This window comes from Meles meles, chromosome 9, assembly GCF_922984935.1.
Source record: "Meles meles chromosome 9, mMelMel3.1 paternal haplotype, whole genome shotgun sequence".
NCBI lineage: Eukaryota > Metazoa > Chordata > Mammalia > Carnivora > Mustelidae > Meles > Meles meles.
In genome coordinates this window covers 66,231,527-66,257,719 of record NC_060074.1, presented here as the reverse complement: position 1 = coordinate 66,257,719, position 26,193 = coordinate 66,231,527, and the positions used below count along the sequence as shown (strand labels likewise).

General features: G+C 39.9%; 1 protein-coding gene across 3 annotated transcripts in view; it reads left to right on the top strand.

The window, feature by feature from the left end:
- The first annotated feature begins 2,233 nt into the window (after nt 1-2,233).
- ABCB11 (ATP binding cassette subfamily B member 11) overlaps nt 2,234-26,193 on the top strand; it is a 97,646-nt gene continuing 73,686 nt past the window's right edge. Inside the window, exons 1-6 of one of the 3 annotated variants that reach the window (XM_046019400.1) lie at nt 2,234-2,312; nt 5,523-5,594; nt 11,867-11,963; nt 21,032-21,053; nt 23,436-23,487; nt 24,732-24,970. In XM_046019400.1, the coding sequence (XP_045875356.1) occupies nt 5,592-5,594; nt 11,867-11,963; nt 21,032-21,053; nt 23,436-23,487; nt 24,732-24,970 (413 nt within the window). In that variant the 5' untranslated portion in view covers nt 2,234-2,312; nt 5,523-5,591. Of the gene's footprint in view, nt 2,313-5,522; nt 5,595-11,866; nt 11,964-21,031; nt 21,054-23,435; nt 23,488-24,703; nt 24,971-26,193 lie in introns of those variants that run through there. The other 2 variants (XM_046019401.1, XM_046019402.1) reach the window with 2 other exon arrangements.

Sequence of the window (26,193 nt, the reverse complement as noted above, 5' to 3'; positions counted from 1 at the left end):
AGACCATAAAGAAAGCTCACCTACAGCTGAAACACAATAGGAATGGTTAACTTGGTATTCATCCTGTCCTGGCTGCTCAAGGGAACAGAGTTGAAGGAGCAGAGGAAGATGTTATCAAACCTGGAAGGGGCTCAGGTCAGGTCATTTCTCTGTCCTCAGTTTTTGCATCTACAAGATGAGGTGGTATCTGCAATATTGTTTCTAGCTCTAGAACTCTCTTTCTTTTTTTTTTTTTTTTTTAATCTTCCAGTACATCTCCATGTCACACAAAGGGAAAACTTAGGACGCTAGGACCAGTGAGCAGCTCCTTTCCATCCTGTGACTGTTATCAACAATTTCACTAGAACGAAGGTCACAAAATTCTACAGAGGCTCTTTTCCCTATCAAGGTTCAATCCCACAGCTGTGCTGTCTTTTTGGTTTTGTGTAGAGCAAATTTCTTTTTCCTGGGTCCTAACCAGTGCCAAACTCAGTATTACTACATTTGCATTGCCTCAGAAGTCAACCTGTCCCAGGGCTTTGCAAACTAGCTCGGAGAGGGGAACATCTTACAAATCTTCCTTATGTTTGCTGACTTTGATATATGGAAAATTTAACATATACATATAATAACATAAAAAATTTGGGGCTAAATTATAAATCATCATATATATGGATTCCAGTAGAGACAAACAGTAGTGGATGCTGAATTTTTTTAAAAAAGATTTTATTTATTTATTTGACAGAAAGGCAGTGAGAGAGAGAACATGCAGGGGAAGCAGGAGAGGGAGAAGCAGACTCCCCGCTGAACAGGGAGCCCAATACGGGGCTTGATCCCAGGAGCCTGGGATCATGAACTGAGCTGAAGGCAGCTGCTCAACCAACTGAGCCACCCAGGTGCCCCGCTGAATTTTTTTAAAAAGATTTTTAATTAATTTATTTGAGAGAAAGTGAGAGAATGAGAGAGAGCACAAGCAGGGAGGAGGGGCAGAGGGAGAGGGAGAAGCAGACTCCACATGAGCAGGGAGCCTGATGCCTGGTTGGATCCCAGGATCCTGGGACCATGATCTGAGCCGAAGGCAGACACTTAACCAACAGAGCCACCCAGGAGCCCTGTGATTGCTGAATTTTAAAAAAAGTTCATGACTGAGAAACTTTAAGTTGAGAAAACTTGATCTTATGTTTGATCTTCCTTTCTGTAAATGGAAAAGCACTGGCCCACCTGCATTTTAGAGCGTGGGTGAAAGGTTAGCAGAGAGTGGTTAGGAACATAAGCTCTACCCTTAATTGTAAGACCTGGGATGGGTTATTTATCCCCTCTGTGCTTCCGTCCCCTCCAGGATACAATGGGGATGATGAAGAGAGCGTCTAACCCCTATGCTTTTTGAGAAATCCAAATAAGGGGGTACAAATAAAACTCTTCAACTGAGTCAGGTTACCCAACAAGGGCTTGACCAACACTGGCTATCATTATCCATCGCTGAAGGCCAGAGTGAGACACACTTAGCAAAGGATTAACTCAGGCAGAGAAAGAGAAAAAATAAGAGCATCTGAGAAAATGGGAAGAATTCACAAGAAGGGAGAGGAACAGATCCAGACCACACAAAGGCATTAGAGCAGCTCTATGTTTTTATTTGACTTGGATTTTTGTTCATTTAAAAATCATTTATCTCTCCTGACACAAGGCTTCCTCTGGTGGGTAGAGCCTGAGGTCGTTGACTGTGGAGGCCAGGGTGCAAAGGTCATGTGAGCGCACAGAGTTTTGAGCAAAAGGCTGGTTCAGGAGTTCTTCCAAGTTATCTATCTCCACACAACTCCGGGGCTGGGGCAGGAATATCAGGGGCCTGCCACGTAAGGAGTTTCCAAGAATAATCTTTCAGGTTGAGGGGAAAAGTTTCAAGGTTTTTTGGTCTTGGCTTGTTAGGTTTTAAAATAACTTCTTCAGACCAAGGACCTATGAACAGAAGAGGAGGACCGAGCCACAATCAGAGCGCTCTTGTGGGGCGGGGGTGGCCCCACTGTCTGTGTCTCCTTTCAAGGGAATCCTCACTTTCCGATGCCTGGTGGCGCCCTCAGACGCCTTCCCCAGCACACTCTGGGTCTGAGGTTATTGTTTCCAGTGTGCTCAACCTTTCCGCAGATGTCACTGAACTGTGCTTCGCCTGGCCTTCGGGGCATTGACCCGTCAGCAAATAGATAATGTTTTCAAAAAAGCTTGAATTCTGTTCAGTGTTTTATAATGATGAAAACTGAAGTTGGAAAAGGTGGTAAAACGCTTTGACTCTCCACAGTAGAGTCTCTTGTTCTCTGGCTTCCTCAAATTCACGCTCACAGGTAAGTGACTTCTACTGTCTAGAGCATTTGAGACTACGTTCTTCAAGTCCGTGGCCTCTGGCTTCTACTCTGGGGGGTGTTATGTTTCTGATTTACTAAAGGCTCCTCTTGTCATGCGATAAGCAATACTGTAATACTTGGATAGGAACTTGCAGAATACATTGATAATTTCATAACAGGATGTACAATACAGATGGCTCTTGGTCACTGTTTCACTTATAACTTTATGCATCAGCTCTCTTGAGAATGTGTGTGTGTGTGTGTTTGTGTGGTGTATGAGGTGTGTAGTGCGAATGGGTGAATGGATCGAATAATCTGCCCAAAGTAAAAATGCTAGTGAACTTTTAAATCTTGGCTTTATGAAAGTGCAATGCTATTTGCACAGATCACCACAAATCCCATCCCAGAAACCTGGTGCTGGTTTATTAGAGAACTATACCAGCTTTCTCTTTTCTCCAACACCATGCTCATTTCCTCATACTCCCAGTTTTCAGTAATTAAGATACTAAAAAATATGAGCTCTGGATGCATGGCTAGAAGGAGAAAGGTTGGTTTCTAGAATCTAATTTCCCTTTTTAGGTTTCCCTAGCTAGTAGAAATCACATGTTGCTGATAATTTGAACACATTGGTCAAAAATCGAATGATGTCTGGGAATAAAGTGTGGTATTTCCAAGTGTTTTGAGGAAACACTAGCTTACTAGACATATTAGAGACAAATTATAATGACTGCACTCCAAACTCTTAATATTGGGATCTAATTGCGGTTATCATTAAACTTGTAAAGCATCAACTTATTTACAGGGTCTTGTTTAATACAAGTTCTTTCTCTATGCAGCAACACCCCCCACCTCAGCCCCACAACACCCCCCACACACCCACTACCCCTCCAGACTTGGGTACCCTCTTCCTCTGCTCTGTAACCTTCTGGTATTTTCTCTGGAGATTCCATTTCCCTGCCTGGGAGTTACTGTTTACATGCCTTACCCCCTACTTGATCATTAAGCCCCTTGAATAATTTGTGTGTCCTACTAACAGTAAAGGTGACAAATATTTGCTGATGGTTGCTGGAAATCAATTAGGAAGTAATGTAGGGGGAAAAACCCCAAACCCTGCTCATTTCATAGTTTTAAAGGACACTGAAATTGCTAAAAAAAGAAAAAGAAAAAAATGCCCAAGTTCCATTGCAAGAATCAAGTGTTAGGGTTTGTGTGTTGCTTTGAGCAGATGGGAGAGCTGTGCGTGTAGAGGCCAAGATAGGCTGGGAGTAATGTTGACCATAAACTCTTGTTTGAGAACAATTCTTTAGTCCTCCATTTCATTTCATTCCCTTGTCCATCAGCTGCAGCCCTCAGGCTAAAGGGGCCTCATTTTTATCCTAGCCTATCTTCCACATTGTTGACTCACACCATCACGCCACAACCTGCTTATCTATAAGGCAGTATTTTTCTATTTTTCTTGTTTCTTAGTGTAAACTAATCTTTCTTCCTTTTCATGATCCTTGGGAAAAACAAATCATTTGCTGGGTTTAATAATATCAAAAGTGCACTATCTACATTTATGCATGTCAGCAGTTGAAAGGCATTTTCAGGGCTTAAAAAAAAAATAACAACAGAATTTGTGGCTGAGGAGGTGACTTTCAAATTCCAGAAGACCAGGAGCCATTCTGCGTTTCTCCCTGAGCAGCCCAGGGAAGGGGAGCGTGTGGTCCTGGAGGCTGGAGAGCTTCTATGAAAGGAAAGGCCTCATAAGAGAAATGCCAAGGAGAATATTCACAGTTGGTGGGATGAAGACCATTGCACTCCTGAGCCTGGCCTTGTAGCCCTCACTGTCCCTCCAGCTCCTCATTGACTGTCAGGGCATTTAGATCCTCCTTATCACCTTGGCCTGGATGTAGGAAAACCTCAGCCTCTTCCTCCTAAATTCAGCTGAAGCAAGGTCCAACATGTTTCAAGGGTAGTATTTGGGAGAAAATGAAATGGAAAGCAGAACAAATCTCCCCAGAAACAATTGAAAACCTGATGAGTAGAGAAGGGACAAGAGCCAAAAGCCACAGGAGCCTGGGCACCAATGGCCTATCTGTCTGGGGATGAACTGTGTGGTCTGTGCCCTGCTAAATGAGGGTGCCCGCTGCCTGGCCTGGCAGAATATTTGTCCTTCCCAACCGAATTTCCTAGTCCTTCTGGGTGTGGGCTCTCCAAGCCTTATCAGAGCGTTGGCATTTTTTTAAAAGTATAAAAATGACCATATCTTTATCTTGCCTAAAATTCTTTCTTAGTTCCCTTGCCATTGGGATAAGGTCCCAAGACCTCAGTGTTAAAGATGAGGCCCAGAAGAATCCAGCAGCCATGTCCTTCAGAGATGTCCATCCACTTTCCTTCACACTCACTGGACATTCTTCTGTCCTTGAGCCTATGTGCTCTCTCTTGGATCTGAAGCCTTTTCATGTGCTCTTCCCCGCCAGGGATGCTTTTTGGTCTCCTGTTTCCTTGGCTAACTCACTCTCATCTCCTGTGTCCCACGCTGAAAATGCTCTGGCTCCAAGGCCTCTCTGCACTCTCTAGACCAGGACAGGGCCTCTGCTGGAGGGTCTAGGAGATGCCCATGCTTCCTCTTCACTCACAGTCACACACTTGTCATCTCTTATGTGGCACCTGCTTTCCCTGCCACACTGTAAGTTCCATGAGGATAGGGCAGGTTGGAGGGCTGGGGCTCCATATGATTTTTAGGTTGGGTAAATCAGGCAGTATTTCTCCCCAGGCACCAGGCTCTCCTGAACTGACCTCATAATACAGGAGTCAGCAAACATTTTCTGCAGAAGGCTAGAAAGTAAATGGTTTAAGCACTGGTGGGTGGATGGGGGGTTGTTAAGTATAGTCTGTCACAACTCCTCAATTCCTCCAGTGTAGCACAAGAACGGCCAAGGACAAAATTAAAACTAATGGATATAATTGTGTTCCAATAAAGCTTTATTTACAAAAACAGACAGTGGGCTGAATGCTCCTATTATAGTTGTATCTTCATCCTGGAAGGATTCCAGCTTCTAGGAGAACTATTTTCACCCCGACCTGTTTCTTTTCTCTCTTCTTTCTTTCTCTCCCCTCCCTTCCTCTTTTCTGCTCTACCTCCCACCCTCCCTTCCCCTTCCCTCCTTCCTTTCGGGTTGCCTGCCTGCCTGCCTTTCTGTCATTCTTTCCCTTTCTCTTTTTCAGTTCTCCTGAAGCATCAAGAGTCAGACTGGAATCTTGAAGTCACACTTAGCAGCCTTGATGCTATGATCCATGGTGGGCACTGACATTTGATATTCTTTGGATTTTTGGGTTGTCCCTGACATAGCTTACAGAACTTTGTCTCATCTAGTTTTGACAGCCTCAACCCCTCATGGCACTGCTTATTTATTTCCTTTCTGAGGTTTGTCATTGTCCTAGGTTCTGTCAGGCAACCCATCCAGGTGTTACTTTCTGTCTTCTCTCTCTCCTCCCCAGCAGTGGTCTTCCAGAATATTGTTGCTAGTGTTCTAAAGTAGAATTATCTGTGATGTGTCTACCAGTAAAGGTCAGGAGACTCTCCTCTGTGTTGATAAGATTACACATCTTATCAAAGAAAAGAAAACTTCAACCCTGGATAGTGAAACAGAAGTACAGATAGTCTGCACACAGACCACATGCCATTTAGCAGAGAGGGATGGCCAATTAAAAATTCTTGGGGGTTCCACAATTAGGTGACCAAAGTCTGCCAGCCAGTGCTTAGGAATCTTGATTTCTGACTTTTGACTCTTAGATTTTCTAAGTTTATTGGAAGACCATCTTCCTGGAAGATTCTGAAAATTCGGAAAATTCTCAATTTGTGTCGAAAGAGAATTTTAGGAGATTAAAATCATTTATTTTATGAAAAGGCAGAGTGAAAAGGAAATAGCATGGTACCTCATTTTCAATTCTGAGTTATTTTGTGTGGTGAAAGTAAAATTTTGTTATTGTAAATTGTTATGAAACCTTAATTAAAGCTTCCTGCAATGTGTGATATCCAAGAAACCTTCACACACTTTAGGAAGCTCAAAAGTAAAATTGTTAGCTTGGGTACTATAGATAACAGCTGAGAGAGTAGAATTAGACGACATTACATCTGCTGATATTGACGGGGAAAAAATGTGACAACACACCAGAGTACGCTTAAATCGTGGAATGCACCAGGTGAAGAGGAGACACACTCTTGTGACCCTGTGAAACAAACCTGTTTACCACTGAAAACTAGATTCCCACTATGTTCCCAGGGTTTCAGAAACTATCAGAGGTACTCTCCAGCATCTGCTATGTTTCCCAGAATCTCATCTAATAAAAAGGGAACTAACATGTGGAAGAAAACATGGTCTAGTAATATGCCAGAGTTTCATTCTATGCTTAAAATGATATGAGGTAATCTATCTAACATCCAATTCTGGAAATATCGCCTTTCCTGAACAACATCATAGGCAAGGCTTTTGCTTATTCGTTCTAGTAATTTTGGTATCTCGTTGTCCTTTCCCAGACTCAACATTATAAAATTGCCACTATCTTTGTGGATGCATGCAAGTCATGAACTTTTCCAACACCATGGCCTTCAAAAGTCATCACTGCCATTTCTGAGTGGGCAGAGATAAGGGAACTAGCTTCAGTTTCTGACTGAGCAACCAACCGAAGGGCCTAGAACCAGTAGCTCTGATGTCCGAGGGCAGGAAAGGATGCATTTCCTCGCTAAAGTAAAGGAACAAATTCATCCTTTCCTGACTTCAAAAAAATTAATTTTTTACTCAGGTATGTTTGACATATGACACCGTGGAAGTGGAAGGCATACAACTTGTTGCTCTGATACGCTCATATATGGCAGTATGCTCACCACCAGAGCTTTAGCTAACACCTCGATCATGTCACATAATTATCATTTCTTTTTTGTGGTAAGAACATTTAAGATACAACCTCTCAGCAATTTTGAAGTATGCAATATGGTATTGTTGACTATAATCACTCTGTTGTGCATTAGATCTCCAGAACTTACTCATCTTCTAGTTGCAAGTCTGTATCCTTCAATGTCTCCCCAATCCCTCCACCCCTCAACCTCTGGTAACCACCATTCTACTGTTTCTCTGAGTTCAGCTTTTTACAACCAGAGGGTTTTGAAGGGGCAGAGGGGTGGGAGTTTGAGGAACCAGGTGGTGGCTAATAGGGAGGGCACGTACTGCATGGAGCACTGGGTGTGGTGCAAAAACAATGAGCACTGTTAGGCTGAAAATAAACAAATAAAAAAAAAAAAAGAAAAGCACACACACACACACAAAAAGATTCCACGTATAGGCAACATCATATAATGTTTGTCTTTCTCTGTCCAGCTTATCTCATTAAAAATAATGTCCTCAAGGTCCATCCATGTTGTCACAAGCGGCAGGATTTCCTTCTTTCTTATGGCTGAATAATATTCCATTGTTTGTACACACATACACATATGTAGTTTTTATATATTCTATATATGTGTGTGTATATATATGCCACATCTTTTTTTTTGTTTTTTTTTGTTTTTTTTTTTTAAGATTTTATTTATTTGAGAGAAAGAATGAGAGAGAGAGAGAGTGAGAGCGGGGAGGGTCAGAGAGAGAAGCAGACTCCCCTTGAGCAGGGAGCCAGATGTGGGACTTCATCCTGGGACCCCAGGATCATGACCTGAGCTGAATAAAGGCAGTCACTCAGTCAACTGAGCCACCCAGGCACACTATGCCACATCTTTTTTATCCATTCATCCATTGATGGGCACTTACATTGTTTCTCTATCTTGGCTATCGTGAATAATGCTGCAATAAACACAGGAGTACAGGTATTTCTTCAAAATCCTGTTTTAATTTCCTTTGAGTATATACTCAGAAGTGCAATTGCTGGATCATATTATAACTGTATTTTTATTTCTTTTTTTAAAAAAGATTTTATTTATTTATTTGAGAGAGAAAGAGAAGGAAAGAGAGAGAGAATGAACAAACAGGGGCAGAGGAGAAAGAGAGGAGAAGCCGACTCCCCGCTGAGCAGGGACTCATGTGTGGAGTCCTGATGTGGACTCAATCCCAGGATCCTGAGATCATGACCTGAGCCAGCACTTAACTGGCTGAGCCACCCAGGCACCCTTGTATTTTATTTCTTAAGGACCCTGCACACTGGTTTCTTTCTTTCTTTTTTTTTTTTGAAAGATTTTATTTATTTATTTGACAGAGAGAGAGAGATCACAAGTAGGCAGAGAGGCAGGCACAGAGAGAGGAGGAAGCAGGCTCCCTGCTGAGCAGAGAGCCCGATGCGGGGCTCGATCCCAGGACCCTGAGATCATGACCTGAGCTGAAGGCAGTGGCTTAATCCACTGAGCCACCCAGGCGCCCCAGCACACTGGTTTCCATAGTGGCTAAACCAGTTTATATTCCCATCAACAGGGCACGAGGGTTCCCTTCTCTCCAAACGGTTATCAGTACTGGTTATTTCGTGTCTTTTTAATGATAGCCCTTCTAACAGATGTGAGGTGATATGTCATTATGGTTTGGATATGCATTTTCCTGATGATTAGTGATGTTGAGCATCTTTTCATGTACCTGTTGGCCATTTGGATGTCTTCTTTAGAAAAAATGTCTATTTAGTTTCTCTGCCTCTTTGCTCCATTCAGGCCTTCAAAGGACTGAATGAATAATGCCCATCTGCACTGGTCAGGGCAGTCTTCTACAGATTCAGATGCTAATCTCTTCTGGAAATACCATCACAGACCCAGAAATAATGCTTTACCAGCTATCTGGGCATCCCTTAGTTTACTCAAATTGATACATAAAATTAACCATCCCATCAACCTCAGACAAACTCGCTTTGAAACCAGGAAAACAATGAAACAAAGGCGAGTCCATAATTTTGCCCAAACACAGGCAAAAACAAGGTCATTGTGCAGCCTTCAAAAATATCAAACACCCCTTTCTCTTGCTATGAATGACTATTTCTGCATGCAATCATGAAATTGCTCTGGCTTTCTGACAGCATCCAATCTGGAGCAAACCCCAGCTCTCTTGGATTCTCTCGCAAAACACACAACTGAAGCCCACGTTCTGCAATAGTTTCTTCCTAACACCCTCTAACTGAGACCCCCATGGTCCCCACTGGGTGTTCTCCCCTACTGCAATTGAGTAATAAATCCAGATTGTTCCACTACAGTTGTGTTCCCTGTGGTCTTTGGCTGAAGGGCACTGTCAGTACCACAAGGGTGGAAATCCATGCTATGCCTGAATTTTGGTGTTTGAGAATATTACTCTTAAATAGTAGAATAGAGATCCCAACAATCATTGCATTCAGAAAGAAGTGAAATGTAAGCAAATCCAGTGTGAAAACAACTGTACAGAATTGCTGAGGGCACAGAGAGGGAAAATGAAGAGAGTAGGTTGCTTGATCATCATCCTCCTCCTTAAAAGAGAGTGGATTACTGCAAGTGACCCCAGTGGGAGGGGTAGGGAGAGAGTTTCTGGGCTTGAAGGCCAAAAGGAGTGTTAGCCATCTTCTCCTTTTGTGTCAGCTGATGTGAAAACACAGTTTCATGTCATTTTCACACTAGTCCTCCAGGGCAGATTTTATCACCATCATTGACTTGAACGATGGAGAATTCAGGGCCTGGAGAGAGGTTAAAAAACATACAACAACATGGAGTGAAGTCACAGGATCTGTGAAACTCTGAAGTTCATGGACAAGACACTACACAACTGGTTTCTAAGGGCTGCCAAATATTTACACACCAATGGAAAGAAACATTTTTTAAAAAGATTTTATTTATTTATTTGACACAGAGAGAGATCACAAGTAGGCAGAGAGGCAGGTGGAGAGAGAGGAGGAAGCAGGCTCCCCGCTGAGCAGAGAGCCCGATGTGGGGCTCAATCCCAGGACCCTGGGACCAGGACCTGAGCTGAAGGCAGAGGCTTTAACCCACTGAGCCTCCCAGGTGTCCCAGAAAGAAGCATTTTAAATGAAGAACCAAGCCAGGAAAAAAACAAAACAAAACATTGAATACTGAATTTAAAAAAAAATCTTATCTAAAAATTAGGAGATGTAATATTACAACTATTGTTAAAGTTTTATTTTCTCATTATGGAAGTATTTCTTTTCCCTTTGAAAAACAAATTTTTGGTTAAAATTTCAAAAATGATATAACCCATGAATGTTGCATTCTCTGAATGTAATACTGCTATAGTGAAAAAAATTTGTTGTTGAATAAGAATTTTGAATCTAGCTCATGTGCTTTTTTTTATTTTACTGACTTCCTAAATTGCTTAATGAAATAATGTTTCTCACTCTGCTTCTGAATAATGAGTTTATTTTGTAAAATTTATTTTTCATAAATCATGTTGATTGGCACTATTATGTTGATAATGATGCTTGATAAAATGTAATGAGAAGGGTACTTTATCTCTGTGGTTTTCCTTCCTAAAATACACAGTCCCTGTCTAATCCTGAGAAAAATCCAGAGAAAAGTATCAGGTAAGTTCCATTTTAGGGGACATTCTACAAAATAACTGCACTCCTCAAAACTGTCAAGGTCATCAAAAATAAGGAAAGTGTGAGAAATGGTGAGAGCCAAGAGGAACTTAAGGAGATAGAATGACTTAATATAAAGTTTTTCCTCTACATCTTTGCAGTACTTTGTACTATTAGATATTGAATCTTTGCCAGTATTTCAGTTAATGGTTTTAGTATTCATTGCTGATCGTTACCCAAAACCTATTCATCAGAGTGCCAGATAATGATTTCTCTAATTTTATGAGGTTTTAGAAATCAGTAATGGATATTGATTTTTATCGATACCTTTTCTGCATCTATCAAAATGATCAAAGTTTTTCATTAAATGATGACTGCATTCCTGGGACCAACATTGCTCATTATATTTTGTTCATGAACTGCTGAATTATACCTAATGTATACAGAAATTTTGGATCTATTTTCAAAAAGTCATTATAATTCTATTTTTTCTTATAGCATTCTTGTTTGTTTTGATGTCAAGGTTATACTTGTTTTCTAAAGTGAGTAGGTAGCTCTTCCCTGGACTCACCATATTCTCGATATAGGAGCTGTATTTACAAAGGAGCACTGCAGGCTACCCACCAGTGATAGGTGTTGTCCTTCCAGACATTGATCCAATAATGTCACCAGTTGCTTGTGCAGCTCTAGTGGTTTTTATTTTTACTTATGGAAGGAGGGAAAGAAGGAAGGAAGAAAGGAAGAAAGGAAGGAAGGAAGGAAGAAAAGAAAGAAAGAAAGAAAAAGAAAGGATGGAAGGACAGATAATCAGAAAGGACAAAGAAGTAAAAAATAACCATCCATTCATCAACTAGAGAAAGCCATAATCAATGGTTTGACTTTATCTTTCCTAATAATTAGAGTCTTTCATGGAGCTATTGACCAACTAAAAAAATCTGCTTTTTAGTGAAAATTGAAATTGTTAGTGATTGTACCAACTGTTTTTTCATTTGACTACTTTGTTTAAAGAAGAGAAAAGAAATAATTGCAATGCTTATTTTATTTTATAGGGCCATTGGTTGCAGATTGCAATGTCTGACTCAGTAATTCTTCGCAGTGTGAAGAAATTTGGAGAGGACAATTATGGTTTTGAGTCAGACAGATTCTGTAAGTGGTCTTTTTCTTTTACTGCCTCTTAAACAAAAAGAGGTTAGAGCAAAAGTGGGCAAGCTGGTGAACTTCCAAGGGGCAGAGAAGACCAACAATAATATGAAGAACATTACTGGATGTATTTCTTACTGACTAATGGGTGGTTCTCTCCAGAATCCATGTAATGGAATGTTTGAAAATGCTGGGTAAAAACATATAAAGTGTGGGAGAATGTGGGGTGGCTGCATACACTGAAGGACACAACCAGTGGAATTGGTACGTTTTGCAAGACTGAAATCATGGCAGGTCCAGAAATTGATGCCCAATTCCATTTCACTGATATCAAAACATTTTTCAAAAGCACCAGCTGTGAAAGCAGCATAAATGGATTTTAAACTGTACCTCCTCTGCAAATTTCCCATGCCTAGGGAAGCTCATGTCAACGCATCATGTAATACTCAACCCATACAATAAATTAAGAACCTGGGGGAAAAAAACTGCACAAAGTGTAGGTGAATGAAACTATCTCATCTACAAAATCCAGCACTGGTTATTATTATTGCCTTTATCCATCTATTGTTAAAATTGATTACAGTAGTAATTATTTAGTGAGAAACAACCAAGACTATGCTGGCCAGAATGAGATAATGGGAAAGAGGGCCCATAGCATTAATACCTAACATCTAGTGAGCACAGGTGATTCCAAGCAATTATTATTATTGTTATTTTAAAAAATATTTATTTACTTATTTGAGGGAGAGAGAGAGAGTGCCCAAACAGGGGGAGGGGTAGAGGGAGAGGCAGAGGGAAATCACAGGGGAAGCAGACTCCACTGAGTGCTGAGGGGAGCCTAACTGAGGGGGCTCCATCTCAGGACCCTGAGATCATGACTTGAACTGACCGGACACTTAACCTTTTGAGCGACCCAGGTACCCCACAATTATTAGTTTTTTAAACAAATTCTATGATTTTACGACTTACAGTGGAAGAAAATGAGACTTGAATAAATTGTTTAAACTTTGATAAAGATTTCATGACCAGTGATTATGGAGCCATCATCCCAATCCAGTTCTGATTTCTTTATTTTTTTAATTTTTAATTTTTTTATTAATATATAATGTATTATTAGCTCCTGGGATACAGGTCTTTGAATCGCCAGGTTTACACATTTCACAGCACTCACCATAGCACATACCCTCCCCAATGTCCATAACCCAACCACCCTCTCCCTTCCCCCCTCCCCTCAGCAACCCTCAGTTTGTTTTGTGAGATTAAGAGTCTGTTAAGTTTTGTCTCCCTCCAGATCCCATCTTGTTTCATTTTTTCCTTCCCTACCCCCCAAGTCCCCCCACATCGTCTATCTAATTCTTCATATCAGGGAGATTATATGATAATTGTCTTTCTCTGATTGACTTATTTCAGTCAGCATAACACCTTCTAGTTCCATCCATGTTGTTGCAAAAGGCAAGTTTTCATTTCTTTTGATGGCTGCATAGTATTCCATTGTATATATATATATACCACATCTTCTTTATCCATTCATCTGTTGATGGACATCTAGGTTCTTTCCATAGTTTGGCTATTGTGGACATTGCTGCTATAAACATTTGGGTGCATATGCCCCTTCGGATCACTACATTTGTATCTTTAGGGTAAATACCCAGTAGTGCGATTGCTAGGTCATAGGGTAGCTTTATTTTCAACTTTTTGAGGAATCTCCATGCTCTTTTCCAGAGTGATTGCACCAGCTTGCATTCCCACCAACAGTGTAGGAGGGTTCCCCTTTCTCCTCATCCTCGCCAGCATCTGTCATTTCCTGACTTGTTAATTTTAGCCATTCTGACTGGTGTGAGATGGTATCTCATTGTGGTTTTGACTTGTATTTTCCTGATGCCGAGTGATGTGGAGCACTTTTTCATGTGTCTGTTGGCCATCTGGATGTCTTCTTTGCAGAAATGTCTGTTCATGTCCTCTGCCCATTTCTTGATTGGATTATTCGTTCTTTGGGTGTTGAGTTTGATAACTTTTTATAGACTTTGGATACTAGCCCTTTATCTATATGTCCTTTGCAAATATCTTCTCCCATTCTGTCAGTTGTCTTTGGTTTTGTTGACTGTTTCCTTTGCTGTGCAAAAGCTTTTGATCTTGATGAAGTCCCAATAGTTCATTTTTGCCCTTGCTTTCCTTGCCTTCGGCGATGTTCTTAGGAAGAAGTTGCTGTGGCTGAGGTCAAAGAGGTTGCTGCCTGTGTTCTCCTCAAGGATTTTGATGGATTCCTTTCTCACATTGAGGTCCTTCATCCATTTTGAGTCTGTTTTTGTGTGTGGTGTAAGGAAATGGTCCAGATTCATTTTTTTCCATGTGGCTGTCCAATTTTCCCAACACCATTTTTTGAAGAGATTTCTTTTTTTTCCATTGGACATTCTGTCCTGCTTTGTCGAAGATTAGTTGACCACAGAGTTGAGGGTCTATTTCTGGGCTCTCTATCCTGTTCCATTGATCTATGTGTCTGTTTTTGTTCCAATACCATACTGTCTAGATGATGACAGCTTTGTAATAGAGCTTGAAGTCTGGAATTGTGATGCCACCAACTTTGGTTTTCTTTTTCAACATTCCTCTGGCTATTTGAGGTCTTTTCTGGTTCCATATAAATTTTAGGATTATTTGTTCCATTTCTTTGAAAAAACGGATGGTATTTTGATAAGGGCTGCATTAAATGTGTAGATTGCTTTAGGTAGCATAGACATTTTCACAATATTTGTTCTTCCAATCCATGAGCATGAGATGTTTTTCCATTTCTTTGTGTCTTCCTCAATTTCTTTCATGAGTACTTTAAAGTTTTCTGAGTACAGATTCTTTTCCTTATTGGTTAAGTTTATTCCTAGGTATCTTATGGTTTTGGTTGCAATTGTAAATGGGATTGACTCCTTAATTTCTCTTTCTTCTGTCTTGTTGTTGGTGTATAGAAATGCAACTGATTTCTGTGCATTGATTTTATATCCTGCCACTTTACTGAATTCCTGTACAAGTTCTAGCAGATTTGGAGTGGAGTCTTTTGGGTTTTCCACATAAACTATCATATTATCTGTAAAGAGAGATAGTTCGACTTCTTCTTTGCCAATTTGGATGCCTTTCATTTCTTTTTTTTTTAAATTTTTTAAAATTAATTAATTTATTTTTTCAGCGTAACAGTATTCATTGTTTTTGCACAACACCCAGTGCTCCATGCAACACGTGCCCTCCCTATTACCCACCACCAGGTTCCCCCAGCCTCCTACCCCCGCCCCTTCAAAACCCCCAGGTTGTTTCTCAGAGTCCATAGTCTCTCATGGTTCGCCTCCCCTTCCAATTTCCCCCAACTTCCTTCTGCCTTTAATTTCTTTTTGTTGACTGGTTGCTGAGGCTTGGACTTCTAGTACTATGTTGAATAGCAGTGGTCATAATGGACATCCCTGCCATGTTCCTGACCTTAGCAGAAAAGCTCTCAGTTTTTCTCGGTTAAGGATATTCGCTTTGGGTTTTTCATAGATGACTTTGATGATATTGAGGTATGTACCCTCTATGCCTACACTTTGCAGAGTTTTGATCAAGAAAGGATGCTGTACTTTGTCAAATGCTTTTTCAGCATCTATTGAGAGTATCATATGGTTCTTGTTCTTTCTTTTATTAATGTATTGCATCACATCGATTGATTTGCAGATGTTGAACCAACCTTGCAGTCCAGGAATAAATCCCACTTGGTTGTGGTGAATAATCCTTTTAATGTACTGTTGGGTCCTATTGGCTAGTATTTTGGTGAGAATTTTTGCATCCATGTTCATCAAGGATATTGGTCTATAATTCTCTTTTTTGGTGGGGTCTTTGGTTTTGGGATCAAGGTAATGCTGGCCTCATAAAATGAGTTTGGAAATTTTCCCTCCATTTCTATTTTTTGGAACAGTTTCAGAAGAATAGGAATTATTCTTTAAATGTTTCAGAGAATTCCCCTAGGAAGCCGTCTGGCCCTGGGGTCTTGTTTGCTGGGAGACTTTTGATGCCTGATTCAATCTCCTTACTGGTTATGGGTCTATTCAGGTTTTCTACTTTTTCCTACTTTTTCAGTTTTGGTAGTTCATACATCTCTAAGAATGCATCAATTTCTTCCAGATTGTCAAATTTGCTAGCGTATAGTTGCTCATAATATGTTCTTATAATTTTTTGTATTTCTTTAGTGTTGGTTGTGATCTCTCCTCTTTCATTCATGATTTCATTTATTTGGGTCCTTTCTCTTTTCTTTTTGGTAAGTCTGGCCAGAGGTTTATCAATCTTCTTAAGTCTTTCAGAGAACCAGGTCCTCGTTTAGTTGATTTGTTCTACTGTTTTTTTGGTTTCTATTTCATTGATTTCTGCTCTGATCTTTATTATTTCTCTTCTCCTGCTGGGTTCAAGCTTTCTTTGTTGTTCTTTCTCCAGTTCCTTTAGGTGTAGGGTTAGGTTGTGTATTTGAGACATTTCTTGTTTCTTGAGAAAGCCTTGTGTCGCTATATATTTTTCTCTCAGGACTGCCTTTGTTGTGTCCCACAGATTTGGGACAGTTGTGTTTTCATTATCATCTGTTTCCATGAATTTTTTCAATTCTTCTTTAATTTCCTGGTTGATGCATTCATTCTTTAGAAGGATACTGTTTCGTCTCCATGTATTTGGGTTCTTTCCAAATTTCCTCTTGTGATTGAGTTCTAGCTTCAGAACATTTTGGTCTGAAAATATGCAGGGAATGATCCCAATCTTGTGATACCAGTTGAGACCTGATTTATGACTTAGGATGTGATCTGTTCTGGAGAATGTTCCATGTGCACTAGAGAAGAATGTGTATTTTTTTGCTTTGGGGTGGAATATTCTGAATATATCTGTGATGTCCATCTGGTCCAGTGTGTCATTTAAGGCCTTTATTTCCTTGTTGATCTTTTGCTTGGATGATCTGTCCATTTCAGTGAGGGGAGTGTTAACGTCCCCTACTATTATTGTATTATTGTTGATGTGTTTCTTTGATTTTGTTATTAATTGGTTGATATAGTTGGCTGCTCCCATGTTAGGGGCATAGATATTTAAAACTGTTAGATCTTCTTTTGGACAGATCCTTTGAGTATGATATAGTGTCCTTCCTCATCTCTTATTATAGTCTTTGGCTTAAAATCTAATTGATCTGATATAAGGATTGCCACCCCAGCTTTCTTCTGATGCCCATTAGCATGGTAAATTGTTTTCCACCCCCTCACTTTAAATCTGGAGGTGTCTTTGGGTCCAAAATGAATTTCTTGTAGGCAACATACTGATGGGTTTTGTTTTTTTATCCATTTTGATACCCTGTGTCTTTTGATTGGGGCATTAGCCCATTAACATTCAGGGTAACTATTGAGAGATATGAATTTAGTGCCATTGTATTGCCTGTAAGGTGACTGCTAGTGTATATTGTCTCTGTTCTTTTCTGGTCTACTATTTTTAGGCTCTCTCTTTGCTTAGAAGACCCCTTTCAATATTTCCTGTAGAGCTGGTTTGGTGTTTACAAATTCTTTTAGTTTTTGTTTGTCCTGGAAACTTTTTATCTCTTCTATTTTCAATGATAGCCTAGCTATATATGGTATTCTTGGCTGCATGTTTTTCTCTTTTAGTGCTCTGAAAATATCATGCCAGTTCTTTCTGGCCTGCCAGGTCTCTGTGAATAAGTCTGCTGCCAGTCTAATATTTTTACCATTGTATGTTACCACTGAAAGCAGCAACCAGGATGCTTTCAGGATTTTCCCTTTGTCACTAAGACTTGTAAGTTTTACTCTTAGATGATAGGGTATGGATCTATTTTTATTGATTTTGAGGAGGGTTCTCTGTGCCTCCTGGATTTTGATGTTTATTCCCTTTGCCATATTAGGGAAATTCTCTACAATAATTCACTCCCATATACCTTCTGCCCTCCTCTTTCTTTCTTCTTCTTCCAGAATCCCAATTATTCTAATATTGTTTCATCTTATGGTATCACTTATCTCTCAAATTCTCCCCTCATGGTCTAGTAGTTGTTTGTCTCTCTTTTGTTCAGCTTCATTATTCTCTGTCATTTGGGGTTCTATCTCAGTGATTCTCTCTTCTACCTCATTTACCCTATCAGTAAGAGCCTCTCTTTTTTTATTGCACCCCATTAATGGCTTTTTTAATTTCAGCTTGGTTAGATTTTAGTTCTTTTATTTCTCCAGAAAGGGCTTTTATTTCTCCAGACAGGGTTTCTCTAATATCTTCCATGCCTTTTTCAAGCCCAGCTAGCATCTTGAGAATCATCATAGTGAACTCTAGATCTGACATATTACTCATGTCTGTATTGATTAGGTCCCTAGCCTTTGGTACTGCCTCTTGTTCTTTTTTTTTTTTTAGTGAGTTTTCTGCCTTGTCATTTTATCCAGATAAGAATATATGAACAAGAGAATAAAATACTAAAAGGGTGGCAAAGACCCTAGAAAAATGTGCATTAACCAAATCAGAAGAGACTCAAAATTGTGGGGAGAAGAAAGGCAGTAAAAAGAAGTTAAAAATTTTTGAAAAAAAAATATATATATTAGACCAGTGAATAGAACAGAGCCACCCACTTGATTTTGGATATATTTTGGTCTCTTAGAAGAAACTACCTCCCAAAATTTTAAAGGAAGAAGAAGAAAAAAAAAAGTATATATATATACACACAAAAAAATCAGGGTAAACATGATGAAGGGATGAAATGTGACTGTAAAGATGAAAATTTAAAAAAATTCTAAAAAAGGAGTTGATAAGTTGGTTGGGAAAAGAAAGAAAAAGAAAGTGGAGAGAATTTGATTAGGCTGGAGACTAGAACAAAGTCCTGTGCTAGATTTGGGGTATATTTTGATCTATTAGAATAAGTTATATCCAAATTTTTTTAGAAGAAAAAACCTTATATGTATACAAAAATAAAGTTAGTTACAATGAAGGATAAAATATGATTATAATAATGAAGGTTCAAAAAGACTTTTTTAAAAAAGGTATTGTTAATATAAACTAGTTAAAATACGTTAAAAGAGGAAGGAGTAAAAGTTAAAAAAAATTAGAATAAGAAAAAAAAATTAAAACATTTATTTATGGGGCGCCTGCGTGGCTCAGTGGGTTAAAGCCTCTGCCTTCGGCTCGGGTCATGGTCCCAGGGCCCTGGGATAGAGCTCCGCATCGGGCTCTCCACTCAGCAGGGAGCCTGCTTCCTCCTCTCTCTCTGCCTACTTGTGATCGCTCTCTCTCAAATAAATAAAAATCTTAAAAAAAAAAAAGAGTAACAGATTAAAAAAAAATTTATTTAACTTTGCAAGACTAAAGAATCATAGAGCAAAAGCCACGAATTCCATGCTTTGCTTTCCCCTCCTCTGGTATTCTGCTATTCTCCTTGATCAATGAGTTTGGTCTTGGCTGTATGTTCTTGCTGATCTTCTGGAGGAGCAGCCTGTTGTAGTGATTCTCAAGTGTCTTTGCCCCAGGCGGAATTGCACTGCTCTTGCCAGGGGCCAGGCTAACCCAGTTCACTCTTGGGAGCTTTTGTTCCCTGAACTTTTTCCTTTCCCCAGAGCTCTGGAAGATGGGAATGAAAATGATGGCCTCTCAATCCCTGGCTGGCGGGGGGCCGAGAGCTCAGGGCCACACTCCTCAGTGCACTCTGGGAGAAAAGCGCTCAATCACTCCCATCTCCCTGGTCTCTGGCCGCGCTCCGAGCTCACCCGGCATGTGACTCAACATTTCTGTCTCTGGCACACAGCCCCATTTGGAGTCTCCAAACCCAGCTGATTCCTGCCACTCTGCTCTTCTTGGGGTTGGGGGTGGAGGTTTCCCTGGATCTGCCACTTGTGGGGTCCCTGCTCAAAGAGCAGTGTCTTGACTATGTCATGGATCACAGTTTAAGGTAACCCCGAGCTGAGAGCTCACTCCTCGGCTCCGTCTCTGTAGCCAGCTTCCCTGCTCTATTGCCCATGAGCTGTGCTACACTCAGACACCCTGATCCTTCCGTGACCCCATGGGACCTGAGACCACGCTGTCCCCATGAAGGCTCCACCCCCCGCTTAGCTTCTGGAGGGATGTCCCTCAGTGGAGCAGACTTTTAAAAGTTCTGATTTTGTGCTCCGCCACTTGCGGGGAGCTGGCCCCTCCCTCAATGGCCTATCTTTTCTTCACTTCAGATTCACTTCTCTGCAGGTCCTACCTTTCAGAAAGTGGTTGACTTTATGTTTCTAGAATTGCTGCTCTTCTTCTCTTCGATCTCCTGTTGGATTTGTAGGTGTTTGGAATGGTTTGATAACTAACTAATTGAACTCCTGGGACCTGATTTCATCTCAGCCTGCTCCAGTTCTGATTTCTAAAGCCAAGATGTTTAATCTCTATCTATACTACAATGCCTCTTTACTCTTACTTCAATTAAATTAACTAAAATGCCAGGGATTCAGGATGTGTTGTCCCATGGCAGGGGTTGACATTAGCACCCTGAAATGCCTTTTCCTGTTACTTCCCTACACCCATGTCCCAGCACCCCCACTTTCACTTCCTACGCTCTATTTGCTCTCACCTACCTAGGCTGGGGAAAATCATATCCAGCTTAATTTGGTGGTTTCTCCTGGCATGTGAGTGTCAACATCATCTTATTGTCTAATTAATTTGTAGTCTCAATTTTAAATAGATAAATTCTGATGTTTCCAAGGAACAAAACAATAAATATTCATTTTACTTGATAGTTCAAAGAACTAAATTTTAAAATTTAAACATTTAAAAATGTTGGTCTCCAGTTGACATTCATGAAATATAAATACCTCATATCCTGTAGAAATATCCAAAATAAGTAGTTAAGCTAGCAGTCCTGTACGTGACAGGGTGTCTTCTTATGTAATATGAGAGACAGAGAGGGAAGGAGAGAGAGAAAATGAAAAAAAAGAGAGAAGAAAGAAAGGCAAATAGTCATTTTTCTGTGTTCCATGAGTAAAGCTAACTTATGGGAATGTTTTTCCAGAGCAAAATTTTTAATGACTGTGTTGTTGTGTCATTATTATTAACTGCTTTGTGCATTGTTTTTATCCTGACAGATAACAATGATAAGAATTCAAGGTAAGTGACTATTTCAACAATATATCATCTGTTCTAGAATAACTCCCTAATATTCCTTTTAAAGGCACAAAGCAGAGATAGTACTTTCATGCCTCTTGTATTTCCCATGAAATGACATAGGTATTCCTTTTCTCTTTAAAACATTGCTGTAATTTGATTTCAAAAATCTTTTGACATATCCTTTCTGGATTAGGAATATTCAGCAACACTACAGAATTTCTAACCTAAATGGGTGGAGGAAAAGGTGAACAAGTATGATTTCATGAGCATAGCGGAGACCCCTAAACCTCAAATTCTTCCCACAGGCAAATAGTGGAACCCTAAAATTTAATTATTAGATATTTCTCTTTAGTTTGAGAATTTAAATACTCACATAAAAATGTCAGTTACTCATACATTAGTAAAAAGGCAGGACTAGACAGAGTCTAATCTGAGAATACAGAAGGTAAGCATCAGGCAATTTTCTAGAGAGAAGTGGTGGAAAGGCCAAGATTCAAGTGGTATAGGAAATTCTAAGTAAGTCACAGTAGAGGGGGTGTTGGATGTGGTGACATAAGTTTTAGACTAGGAGTACTAGGGTCAGCCTGGACCTAGAAGAACCACGCTTTTCTCACTGGGTAGAAAAAAGATGAAAATGGGTGTGGATGTAGATGAATGGCAATGAGAGAATGAATAGGAAGGTTAAGTGAATTCAATTTTTAGAGGAGATGAATCTATCTTCTGATACATGAGGTAATGTAGAACGAGAAGGTCATGGTAAAAGTTTGAGAAAGCTGTGGAGGAAAATGGGACAATCTGTAGACAGATGAAGTACAGAGCTATAGATTGAGCTATGACTAGAGACCCTAATCATTCATTCATTCTTTCATCCATTCAGTTCACAAATATTAATTAAGTGCCTACCAGGTATCAGGCACTATTATAAATGCTTAGTATAAAGAAAAGAACAAAATGGGTCAAAATATCTGTTCTTGAAGAGTATATATAGCATGGTAGCTAGTAATAATCTATCACTTTTTTTTCTAAGAAAAAAAAAGCAAACATGGAATGGAGGTATGGAATGATGTGGGGAGAAAGTTGAAATTTCTAAAGGTTTTGGCCAGGGAAGGTCTCATTGAGAAGGTGACTTAAGAAGGAAAATCTGAAGGAGATGAGGGGTTTGGCCATGCCGGTATCTGAAGAAAGAACATTCTGGTGAGAAGAAATAACAAGTGCAAATGGTCAAAAGTGAGAACAAATTTGACATGAACAAAGTCAGCAAAGAGGCCAAGAGGCTTGGGTGCTGAGAATTAGAGTGCAGTAGGAGGAGACAAGGTCAGAAAGCCAAATGTCCAGACCGTGGAGGGCCTTGGGCATCTCAGCAAGGACTTGGGCTTCAACTCTGAGCTGGAGGGGAAGTTTAGGGCAGCTGACTGCCAGGAGTGGCATGTGTTGGCATCAGTTCACATGTGTCTCCAGCAGGCCCCACAGCCTGGCTTCGGGAGAAGGGGGGCAAACAGATGCATGGATGTAGAGATGGAGTTTCCAAAGATGGAGGTGGGGAAAAGGATTAAGGTTGATGGTAAGAATGTAGTTCAAATGGCTGATGTGGGATCTGGGACACACGGGGAATCTTGATGGGGTTTTACAAATTATAAATTAAGGAGGGTTTAAGGGACTGTAGGTCTCAACTGAGATGACAAATAGGTGGAGAAGGAGGAAGGAAGTGACAAAACAGGATGCATAGACAGTCCCAGAATGCCATTGGAGCAGAGTAGTTTCTGGTGAAAGAAAGGTCCAGGGTGTATCCATGAAAGGATGACTCAGGTGAAGTAGAGATCCCTGGAGTTGAGAAGGTCAAAGATGGGTTACATGGTTACACACAACTTTATGAGAAATGAAATGAGTAAGAAATAGTGAGGAAATACAATATTATGGGGAGTATGAGAGTTCTTTAAAACGTTTCCATCATATCAACACTGTTTAATGTAGTTGTTAAATTTTTAAGTGCTGGAAGGAAGCTTTAAATCAGCTAATCCAACCACCTGAACTTACATTACAAGGGACTATAAACAGAAACGGGTTGAGGGTCAAGGTTGAGGTCCAATAGTTTCATGTTAGTATAACCGGGAATACAGAGCACCTTTTATTTCCTTTCAATACCTCTCAGAAAAACTGTCCTGACTCTCTGCTAAACATGAGATATAGCTATACTGAAATCTCTGAAAAAGGTAAATCTGAAAAATAAGAGCTTGTTTTCAAGATGCCAGGTTTGGCAGAATTTCTCAGTCAATGGGGACTTTATTTCTTACTAAAGGATGACTCATAAAATCATTATCTAGGGAGAATTTCTCTTTGTTTTGGAAAGAATGGTCTATAAATCCATTATGTGTTTTTCCTCAGGTTACAAGATGAGAGGAAAGGTGACAGCAGTCAAGTTGGCTTCTTTCAATTGGTAATAAAACTGTGCTGATTTTTTTGTGTGTGTGATGATTTTTGACATAAATTTTGCAACCACAAATTGTTCAGATCATGGAGGGAGTGTTAAATCTTAAGTCACTGGCAGGTTTTTAAGAACAATGTTCACTTTTTCAGTCACAAACTTTGTCTATGTAATAACATCCTAAATGGCAGTTAGAAATATATTGGTAATTAAACTTAAATCCTGGGTGCCTGGGTGTCTCAGTCAGTTAAGCATCCAGATCTTGATTTCAGCTCAGGTTGTGATCTCAGGTTTGTGAGATCAAGCCCCGTGTTGGGCTCCACGCTGGGTGTGGAGTCTGCTTAAGATTCTCTCTCTCCCTATGTCCCACCTCATTCTCTCTCTCTCTCCCCTCCCCCATTATAAATAAATAAATAAATAAATAAATAAATAAATAAATAAATCCTATCTGGTAATATTAAACACATAATCCTCTCTGGTAGATCAGAAAAGTGTCCTGGAAAATAATCACTAAGTCCATAATTATTTTAGTAAAGAAAATCATCACAGTAATCATATGACATATATTTATCCTTATGGATAATTTGGAACTTGGAAATTCCATAGTGTGGTATTTTCCCCTAATTTTCACAATGCTGAGGCATTTCTAGACACTAATAGGCACTCTTGTTTGTCAGTATCAGTTCTGGGATACAATTTATGCTATTGCTGAATCCTTCACACAGTATTTCTACATGGCAATGGCATCAATGCCGTGACCACTTCCCACTGAAGTTGTGAATCAACAGCTAAGAAACAAAATCAGTTCTTGAGGTAAAGAGAATGAATTCAGAGACTAGGAAAGAAATAACAATGTAAGAGTCCAGTGTTTTAGATAATTAATATACCACTTATATCTTCTTAAGATTTTATTTATTTATTTGAGAGAGTGAAAGTGAGAGAAATCACAGAGGGATAGGCAGAGGGAGAAACAGATTCCCCACTGAGCAGAGAGACTGATGCGGGGTTTGACCCCAGGACTCTGGGATCATGACCTGAGCTGAAGGCAGACGCTTAACCGACTGGGCCACCCAGGTGCCCCAATATACCACTTATTTTTATATAATTAGTGAAAACTCTACTGTTCAATTAAGACGATTCCCATAAAATTTGGTGCTAAATGGTATTTATCAGAATCTAGTAACTAAAATTAAATAGTCCTCCTACTTTTCCTGCTTTTCACCCATAGATGATCTCTGAATCCTTTGTTTTTCAAGTTTCGATTTTCTTCAACGACTGACATTTGGCTGATGTTTGTGGGAAGTTTATGTGCATTTCTCCATGGACTATCCCATCCAGGCGTGCTGCTCATTTTTGGCACAATGACAGATGTTTTTATTGACTACGACACTGAATTACAAGAACTCAAGATCCCTGGCAGAGCATGTGTAAACAACACTATAATATGGATCAACAGCTCCCTTAACCAGAATGTGACCAATGGAACGCGGTGTGGGTAGGCTGCTATTTTTTTCTCCTTTTTTTTGCTCATATATTAAATTGTAATTCAAAATGTGTAAATGGAATTTTATTAGCTGAACTGGAGTGATATCTAACAGAGAGCAAACAGAAACAAAATTTAACCCATATTTCTGAAAATGACTCTGCCCTGAGGTTCTTCCTATTTAACCAGGTTTTTATATTTTTAATTTTTATTTACTTATTTATATTTTTAAAAGATTTTATCTATTTATTTGACACAGAGAGGTAGATCACAAGTAGGCAGAGAGGCAGGCAGAGAGAGAGGGGGAAACAGTCTCCCTGCTGAGCAGAGAGCCCGATGTGGGACTCGATCCCAGGACCCCGAGATCATGACCCGAGCTGACCCACTGAGTCACACAGGCACCCCAAGGTTTTAATCCTAACAAAAAAACAGAATTAGAAATTACCCATTAAATGGGTCGCCCAAATTTAAGCACTTTGTAGACTATAGGCTTGAGGATGAACACTACCAGTACAGTAGGAAGGTAAGCCTTGAATTTTACTTGAGTCTTTGTCATGTCTTATGTCTTATATGCAAGACTTCTTTTAGTTCCTTAACTGCTTTCTGTTTCTTAGCTTCTGTGGCTATGGCAAATGGCCCACATGATCTTCAGTCTTCTTTCTATAATGGGAAACTCATTAGTGTGCTACAGCACTTGGAGTAGGGGCTGCTTGGTCTCAGTAGTTGAGTCTCTGCGGAAGAGTGGTGTGGCGCTATAAACAGAAGGGGGGCCATGCAGTATTAGCCAGAACCCACTGTGCTACTATTCATTTTGTGATAAGCCCAACAGTGAGTCTATAGTGTTTCATGGTGTTGACTCATTGTCATAGAATGAACTTTGCAGCCTGCCTCACACTGCCTCAGGGCCAGAACAAGCTCATTGGCATGTATGAACCCACACGCTCAGGTTCAAGAGCCAAGGGCCCGGCACATCCTGACTAGAAAGACACTTGGAATAGCTCCCCTAGGCAAATTTATATTTTTCACCTTCATTTAAAAAATATTTCCACATATTTCATTTAGATTATGAGCAAATCCTATTAAACCACTGATACTGTTCCATAATATTATCTACTGTTAGGGTCTTTCATTCATTTACTCATTCAACTAAAATTTTTGAACACCAACTTCATACCAGGAAATTGTGTAAACCTCAAGGATATAGTGGTTATTTTGAGTCATGGTCCTTTTCTTCA